The sequence below is a fragment of the Nicotiana sylvestris genome, chromosome 1 (genome assembly GCF_000393655.2).
Source record: "Nicotiana sylvestris chromosome 1, ASM39365v2, whole genome shotgun sequence".
Taxonomy (NCBI): domain Eukaryota; kingdom Viridiplantae; phylum Streptophyta; class Magnoliopsida; order Solanales; family Solanaceae; genus Nicotiana; species Nicotiana sylvestris.
The window spans coordinates 90,018,871-90,027,945 of record NC_091057.1 but is presented as its reverse complement, the minus strand read 5'-3'; the positions used below and the strand labels follow the sequence as shown (position 1 = coordinate 90,027,945).

Genomic DNA, 9,075 nt, shown 5'->3' with positions numbered 1-9,075 from the left:
AGAGGTCAGAATCAGGCTCAAAACACCATGGTATGTCGGAGCAAGGCCGGAGATGGCCGGAATCTTCGAATCGGTGAAGGTCTGAGTGAAGACATTTGAGGTCTGGCCTCTAACCTTCGAGCATCATGCATGCAAGAGCCGTAGGAGGTGAGTATAGGTTGTCCATGGCCTGAGAAGCCATGGACTCCGGTGAAAACACGGTGGAACAAGGTAGGAGGAGGCTAGGGTTCCGAAGGACCTTGAGAGTCTTGAGAGAGTTTTGGGATTCAGAGGCGGCGTCATTGTGCAAATAGGGTTAGGGTTAGAGGTTTAGGGGATTAAAAAAGGAAAGGGTGAATCAGGACCGTTAATCAAAATGATCAACGACCAGGATTTAAAAGAAAATTCGGACGGGTTTGAAAACGGGGGTTAAGGGGTCGGGTAAAAATAAGAATTGGGTCGTCCGAATTTGAGTTTGAAATTGGATCACTTTTGGGCTAGAATTGAAATGTAATGGGGCTACAATTGAAATGAACTGAGGCTACATGTTAAATAGCCAGTTTTAACCTTTTCATTTATTAAAAATGGTAAAATGATTTTAAAAACAAATTAAAAGCACTGAGCTAATTAATAATATATAAAAATTAATCTAAAAATGCTGGAAATGATTTTATGATTGCAAAATGCTATTAATCGTAATATAGGCCATAATTGCAATTTTATGTAATTTAGCTTAAAAAATATCAAATGAATTTGTAAAAATATGCAAAATCACGTTAATTATATTTTGGTGTAACTATGAGGATGGAAATAAATTATTCACCAAAATGATAATTTCGGAAATAATTATTGGATTTTGTACTGTTAAAATAGACAATAAATTGGTTTTGAAAATCTTTAAAAATTTGGGGAAAATACCAAAATACTTGAGCATGCTTATATATGCATAAACATGCTATTTTGAAAGTATTTTGAGTATAAAAATATATAGAAAAAAATTGGATATCAACAGGTGTATGATGGCTATATTTACTGACATGGTGGAGGACTTCTTGGAAGTGTTCATGGATGATTTCGGTGTTGTGGGTGATTCATTTGAAGAATATTTGGGTAATCTTGACAAAGTGTTGGCCCTATATGAGGAGACAAATCTAGTGCTTAATTGAGAAAAGTGCCACTTTATGGTCGAGGAGGGCATTGTCCTCGGCCATAAGATCTTGAAGAACGGTATATAAGTGGACAAAGCGAAGATTGAAGTGATCTCAAAACTCCCTCCTCCTACTTTCGTCAAAGGAGTGAGGAGCTTTATTGGGCATGTGGGGTTCTACCAAAGGTTCATCAAGGACTTCTCCAAGGTAGTGAACCCCTTGTGCAAATTGTTGGAGAATGATGCAAAGTTTGTGTTTAATGATGAGTGCATGAAAGATTTTGAGCTTCTTAAGCACAAATCGACAACCACTCCCATTATTACCGCACCCAATTGGAGCTTACCTTTTGAGCTCATGTGTGATGCAAGTGATGTTGCGGTAGGAGCGGTCTTGGGTCAAAGAGTAAACAAGATGTTTCACCCGGTGTATTATGCAAGCAAAATAATGAATGATGCTCAAGTAAATTACACGATGACGGAAAAAGAGTTGCTAGTAATTCTGTTTGCCATGGAGAAGTTTAAGCCTTATCTCATGGGTGCCAAGGTGATAGTTCATACTGACCATGTTGCACTCCGCTACTTGATGACAAAGAAGGATTCCAAGTCTCGGTTGATGAGATGGGTTCTATTGCTTCAATAGTTTGACCATGAGATTGTTGATCGAAAAGGGTGTGAAAACCAAGTGGCGGACCACTTGTCCCGCTTGGAGGAGGAGGGGAGGCCCCGTGATGGCCTCGAAATTAATGATTCATTCCCTGATGAGCAACTCCTCTTCGTATATGTGAATAGAATGCCTTGGTTCACGGATGTTGCCAACTTTCTTGTGACTGGCATTGTCCCGAGTGAGCTCTCTTCTAACCAAAGGAAGAAGCTTAAATAGGATAGCTTGGACTACTATTGGGATGAGCCTTATTTGTTCAAAATTTGTAATGATGGTGTGATCCGAATATGTGTGCTCGAAGAGGAGCAAATGCGTATTTTTGATACTTGCCATTCCTTTCCCTACGGTGGTCATCATGGTGGGGCGAGGACTGCTTCAAAAGTGCTCAGCTGTGGTTTTTATTGTCCTACATTGTATACGGATGCGGGTGAGCTTGTGAGGAGATGTGATGAGTGTCAGAGAGCTGGTGGAATTTCAAAGAAGGATGAAATGCCTCTCACCACTATTCTTGAGGTTGACATATTTGACGTGTGGGGCATTGACTTCATGGGACCGTTTGTGAGTTCATGTGGCAACACATACATTCTGGTGGCCGTTGATTATGTTTCCAAATGGATTGTAGTCGTGTCTTTACCCAACAACGAAGCCCAGAGTGTGGTGTCTTTTCTCAAGAATAATATCTTTACTCAGTTTGGCACTCCTAGAGCAATTATCAGTAATGGGGGTTCTCATTTCTACAATAAGGCATTTGACACTTTGCTTGCAAAGTATGGTGTCAATTACAAGGTATCAACCCCTTACCATCCTCAGGCTGGTGGGCAAGTTGAGCTCTCCAACATGGAGATAAAGAGCAAATTGTCAAAGACTGTCAATGTAAATTGGACTGACTGGTCAAAGAAACTGGATGATGCTTTGTGGGCTTACAAGACTGCTTACAAGACTCCAATTGATATGTCTCCGTACCAGTTGGTATTTGGGAAAGTGTGCCATCTTCTGGTTGAGTTAAAGCACAAGGCCATGTGGGCTTTGAAAAAGTTAAATCTTGAGTGGGATATTGTAGCAAATATCCAGGTAGAGCAACTCAATGAGCTTGATGAGTTCCGATTTCATGCCTATTCCAACTCGTCCTTGTATAAGGACAAGATGAAGTACTTACATGACAAATATGCATGGAGCAAAAAATTCAAGGAGGGTGACTTGGTTATCTTATTCAACTCTCGGTTACGACTGTTTCCGGGAAAGCTCAAGTCAAAATGGAGTGCCCCTTTTGAGGTGGTGCATGTAACTCTGTTTGGTGCTATTGATTTGAAAAACAAAAATGGTGAAATCTTCAGAGTTAATGGGCACAGAGTGAAGCATTATCTTGGCAAGTTTGATGACATCCACGTGGTGGCAATGATCCATCTCAAATGATTGATGATAACCTGCGTCGTACTGCGATGTTAAATCAGGCGCTTCTTGGGGGGCAACCCATGTGTTTTTTATTTTATTTTTGATTTTCTTCTTAGTGTAGGATTTGTTTTGGACTGACTGGTTATGAGATGTGTGTAGGAATGTTTGATGCAGTGCAGGACAAAGCTGGAAAAATTTGGAAAAGTCTATAGTTGGACCGTTGACAACTCTCCAAATTTTGCGGTCAGCGGAGGCCAGTTCGTGGAGGCATAATTTGGTAGCTGACGCGGACTTGAAAAGTCTAAAATGAGACTTCTCTGAAGTTTCATCCATGTCTACGGAGGATTTTTCGCGGTCAGCGGTGCAGTTCCGCGGTAGCTCCCCATTTTTTGCTCTCAGTGGAAGTGTTAAACAAGCAGCCCTTCTATACGTCAAAAGCGCGGACCGCGGTGAAATTCCGTGGTCGCACCAGGTAAGCTCAGTGGGTCCCAGTCTGTTAGTATAAATAGACGGTCAGGAGACCCTTTACCCTTTTTGATCTTTGACTTCTCAAGCACATTTTTACTGTTCATTTAAGCCCTAATTCGCAAAAACACCAAATTAGAGGTCCATTCTCATCCCTCATTACATAACTCGTAATTTCACTTCATCATTATTCTTCAATATGTACTTGTCTTTCTGTTTTTATTTCTTCTTCCTCTTTTCTTTTAATTTTAACTAGGGTTCATGAGTGTTATTATTTGATGCTACAATTAGTTAGGGTTAATGGGTTAGCGATTAGTGATGCCTATTAGAGATTAGTAAATGTTCATAATACCCGTTAATGTCTAGAAAAAAAATGAAACCCTAGGATTTCCCAGTTTTGATTTCCGTAGCTGCGGATGTATTTCCGCGATCAGCGTCCATGTGCAAAATTTGAGTTTGGAATGTTTTGGATTCTGCGGTCAGCAAAGGAAAATACTGCTGATAGCGGCCAGTTTTATGCGGTCGTGTTTCATTTTTCGCGGTCAGCGGTACCTATGTTCAGAGAAGAACAAAAATGGGTCCGTGACCGCGGTTATTTTTTTGCGGATAGCGATGCAACTTCCACGGTCGCGCCCAACATTCTGCGCTCAGTGGGTCTTTAGAATCAGAGGATGGGTAGTCTGATCCCCATGTCTCCGCGACCGCGATCCTTTTTCCACTCTCAGTGGTATTCATTCTGTGGCCGCCCTTTTTTATTTGTTGTCAGCAGGTCTGAGTGTTTTTAAAACACTGTTAATTGTTCATATGCTTTTCTTTACTGCTTCTTCTAGCACCAATACTAACGATCTTTCACTGATTGTATATGCAGACAATGGTTAAATCAAGAGGTAGTAGTGAGAAACAAAAAGGGAAAGCAGAGTCCTCCCAGGGTAGGGATGAGGACAAATCAAGTTACCCCTAGCAGTATGGAAATACATTAGGAAAATACAGAATGATATCAGAGCTGTAGACAGAGCTGCATCCCACTCCGAGGGAAGTGATTATGTTCTCTCCCAGAAGGCCTCACAGGGTGATTTTGTGCCACTCACATACCAAACTTCCCAGGGAGATTTCGATTGAGAGACGTGTCTACACACCCGGCATCTCCTACTTCTCCTGCTTCTTTTGAGTCGTCTGATAGCTCAGCGGAGAGTAGTGAATCCTCACCATTAGCTTAACATCCAGCTACTCCAGCTTCTTCAACTGGATAAGACCCTATAGATATAGATGTTGAGATCCTGATGACGTGAGGGGTGGTGACACCCAGACTGGAGGGTTGGCAATAACAAGAAACCCGGTGGTGTGGCAGTCGAGATTTGTCAGTGAGCAGGCCTACCACAAATTTCGGGAGTGGTGGCCTCAAAGGTCACTCATACATGAGCGTCAGTTTATAGAAAGGGATCTTCTGCCCCATAACCCCAATGTGAAGCGACAATTTGATGATAGAGTGGGGTGGAAACACTTCACAAGCAAGTTTCCAGATGCCAATGAGCACCTAGCGAAAGAGTTTTATGCCAATTTCGCCCACATAAAAAAGCGCATATTTGTGACCAAGGTGCGGAACTTGAAGATTATGTTTGATGGGAAGACTCTGAACGACTATGTCGGATTCAATGATGAATATGAGTCGTTGTACTTAGAGAAGGTGTCTATGGATGAGGCGGCCCACCCATGGTTGGCATCAATACTTGCTCTCCCGGGTACTACTCCAGCTTGGTTGACAGCGGGGGTCCCTATCTACAGGAACACCCTGAGCTTCGAGGTGAAGGGTTGGGAGACATTTGTCTATAGCAGATTAGATCCCACTACTCATGACAGTGACATGCCGGTTTGTCGAATGATTATAGTCGCAGCCATCATGGCGGGGTACCCGATCAATGTCGATATCATGTCTAATGTGATCACTAAAGTGGTGAACAAGGATGAGAGAACCTACCCTTTCTCGAACTTCCTCACCATGTACCTGGAGGATCAAGAGGTTGAGAAAATGGACTTCGACACCAACATGAAGTCAAAAAGGCCATTCTCATGGTACACCCTTTAGGCTCCAGGCAACCCCAAGTCCAAGGGCTAAGCTACTACTTCTACTGGCCAGTCTGAAGAGGCAGCAGTGGTGGCCACTGATTCTGAGTCTCCCACTACCATACCACATCCCCTCGGACCATCTACTTTTGTGCCTTTCTCAGTTCCCTCCTCGTCAGCATACCCTTTGACTGCACATAGGTTGAACCAGACTCTATCTAGCATCAACAACTGGATGCAGGCAGCAACATCAAAGTTGTCTATACTATCCAGCTCAGTGGCAGCCCAGTCAGTTCCCGCACAGTCCAAAGTGCCAGCGTCAGTGGAGGAATCTCTCAAGGAGTTCCTGGACAACCATAAGAAGCTTCTGGGCAAGCAGAAGCTCATCATAGATGCTCTGGCAGTTCAAGGAAATCAATTAAGGACCTGAGCAAGCAGACAAAGAAGCTGAAAAAGACTCGGGCCTCAAAGGTCAGTGAAGTTGTTGAGAGGAAAGGTGGAAAAGATGAAATCAACTGGAGACATACCATTGGAGCTATTATTAGAGGACCCAATTCCAGCAGCTCAGGCAGAGCAGGTACCGAAGCAGGAGGCTGATGGAGATCCTAGGAGGAGACAACTGATTCCCCATGCAGATGACTTGGAGATTGAGTTGGAGGACCCTGAGGGAGGTGCCTCAGGCCAGCCACAGGACCCTGAGGGAGGTGACCTAGGGACCCAGCCACTGGACCCCATGCAGATAAAGGACCCATAGGGAGTTTTCTTTACTCTCTAACACCTCTTTGATCTTATTTTTGCTATTAGCATTGAGGGCAATGCTAGTTTTTATTTGGAGGGGGGTGGTCCTATTTTGATGTTTGATAATTGGATTGTAATTATGATACTGATTTTTCTTTATTGTTATTTTGGCACTTTCGGTATGTATATAACTTTACTATTTATTTTTCACTTTTCGTTATTTTTCAATTTCGGTATGTATATAAAGTTACTTTTCCATGTATATATTCATTCCCTCTTATGTATATTCGTCTCAATTCCCTATTGTACATATTCAGTTTACTTTCCGTATTTTAATTCATAACTTCTTTTGCAATTTTCCTTAATAGTATAGCTTCTTATTTCATTTATTAGCTTCTTTTTTAGTTCATAGCTTCTTATTTTTACAAGTTTTCGTAATCAATAAGCCTTTGGTTTTCTTAATGCCACGGTTCTTTCCAAAGGTGGAGTTTGTATGAACCGGGTGACTCTTCTCGATGATGGATAGCATGACAACCTTCTTAAGGGTTTGAGTCTATTTTTTTTGTTTTTGTGTAAATAGTAGCTAGTGAACAATAGTGCCTCAGGTAAAGCTTCAGTTGGGCCTAACACATTTACCTTTGACATTATGGTTAAAAACAAATTGATGTGTAAAGGATGGTGATAGTTGTGACCTTTAGACTCTTGTGTTGACTAAGAAATCATCAAGTGGTTTTTTTAGGGACCATTTGTGTTGCTCAAATCTTAGCTAAGGTTGTTATGGTACCTCGACTCTGTCTCTTTAGCAATCCAGTAGCTTGTGAGGTGAGGTATTGATTTGCAAGTCCAAGTCCCGTGCCAATGAGTCTAGAACTTGCCCTGAATGTTTGTCTAGGTGAAATTCTAAGTATAGCTCGACTTGAGAAGTGATTATAGGCTCTGTTGGCCCAAGTAAAGGTTAGTTTTGAAGACTGACAAAGGAATTCAGGATGAACCAGGTCCATCCCTCAGGTGCACAAAAACGGGCAGATTCGAGCATGTGGGTTTCACGTGAAAGAGATAAGCTTAACTTGGTATATTTAATATCTCCTGATCTAAAAGGTTGCATGATTGATAAGGAGAAGGACTCCTTAATCAAAGAGAACACTATCCAAGATAGGGAAGGAGTTAGAAGTTGAAATCAACTAGAACTCTTCCCCAAGGAAGAGTTCCATCAGAACTCTAGTTATTTCTTCATCTATTAACTCTATAAATTGCAGGATGTTCTCACATTACAGTGTTGCACAAAAAATGCAGAAGTTAAACGTGAATTAAGAGCAAAATAGCAACGCTTTTTGCAAGCAGTTCATGTGTAATTCAAGTGTGCAAATCTGAAGCTACATGAACCAGATTGAAGAACCAGCTCCATAAAGAGTTTTATGTGTATTTCTTTATTTCTAGTTCAATTGTAGTAGGTGTTTTCATATTGTACTTTTTAGCTTTATCTAGAAGCAATTGTAATAGGTACTTTGAGTATTCAAGTTAGAGTTAACTTGAAGTTGTCGCAACAGTTAGAGGCTGGTTGCCACAACGGGATTAGAGGTAATCCTTAGGTTTACAAAGAGTTTTGTAAATGCTGTTTTGGCTCAGGGATATAGTGAAGTGTCGAGAAAAATCCTACTGAGTAGTAGGTCGTAATTTTTTCACCTTTTGAGCCGAGTGTTTTCCACGTAAAAATACTTGTGTTCTTTACTTTCTATATTTATTATTCCGCAACAGTAGTAGTTGGAACACATAGAAGAATCAGGTCCTTCCATAAACAGTTTAAGTGAAAAATTAGTTACCATACAAATCACCCCCCCCCCTCTTGTGTGGTATTGACGTATAAAACATCAAGCTCTCCTTGATCCAAATTGAGACTTGAAAACATCCATAGCCACCAAAAATGATATCCCTAGTCAACCCCGTTGAGCCATAGCCCTTGTTCTTTTAATAACCATGATACAAGCCTTTATCCATTCTAAAATGATTCTCTCTTGGCACCCGATCTTTCCTTAGCACAAATTGGCAAAAGTATAGTAGTGTCCCTCCACGCTTTAATGGTCACTACTATTCTTGGTGGAAAAATAGGATGAGAGATCACATTATCGAAAAAGACTATCAGCTATGGGACATTGTCACTGATGTTCCCCTGGCTATTATGAAGAAGAATGCTGAAGGAGTCGATGTGCCAAAAACAAGAACTTAAGTCCAGGAATCAAATGAACTTAAGTCTCTTGGAAGGGTTATTTTTGAACTTAACTCCAGGAGATGTATACAAGGTTCACCACACTGACAAATGAACTTAAGTCTCTTGGAAGGGTTATTTTTGAAGAGGACAAAGTTGAGAAAATTTTGACAAGGGTTATGTCAGTCACTTGGGAAAGCAAAATCACTGCCATTCAGGAATCAAAGAACATTGTCACTCTTAAGTTGGATGAGCTAATTAGAAATCTCACTGACTATGAACTTAGAAGGCAAACCATGAAGATGGATGCACCCAAGAAGGAAAGGAGGCTGGCATTCAAAATCACTGAAGGTGCTGATCTAGAGGAGGATGAAATGACCATGATCACAAAGTACTTCAAGAAGTACCTAATGAGAGGAAAGGGTCCTT

The 9,075-nt window shown here is 41.3% G+C and overlaps 1 protein-coding gene across 1 annotated transcript; it reads left to right on the top strand.

Annotated features, from left to right (window-relative positions):
- Positions 1-2,333: 2,333 nt before the first annotated feature.
- LOC138872144 (uncharacterized) lies at positions 2,334-3,200 on the top strand. The gene has a single exon (XM_070150223.1). The coding sequence runs from the start codon at positions 2,334-2,336 to the stop codon at positions 3,198-3,200; it is 867 nt and encodes a 288-aa protein (XP_070006324.1).
- Positions 3,201-9,075: the final 5,875 nt, after the last annotated feature.

Excerpts from the sequence above, each read along its gene's own strand:
- LOC138872144 (XM_070150223.1), top strand. The coding sequence starts at position 2,334 with ATGGGACCGTTTGTGAGTTCATGTGGCAACACATACATTCTGGTGGCC.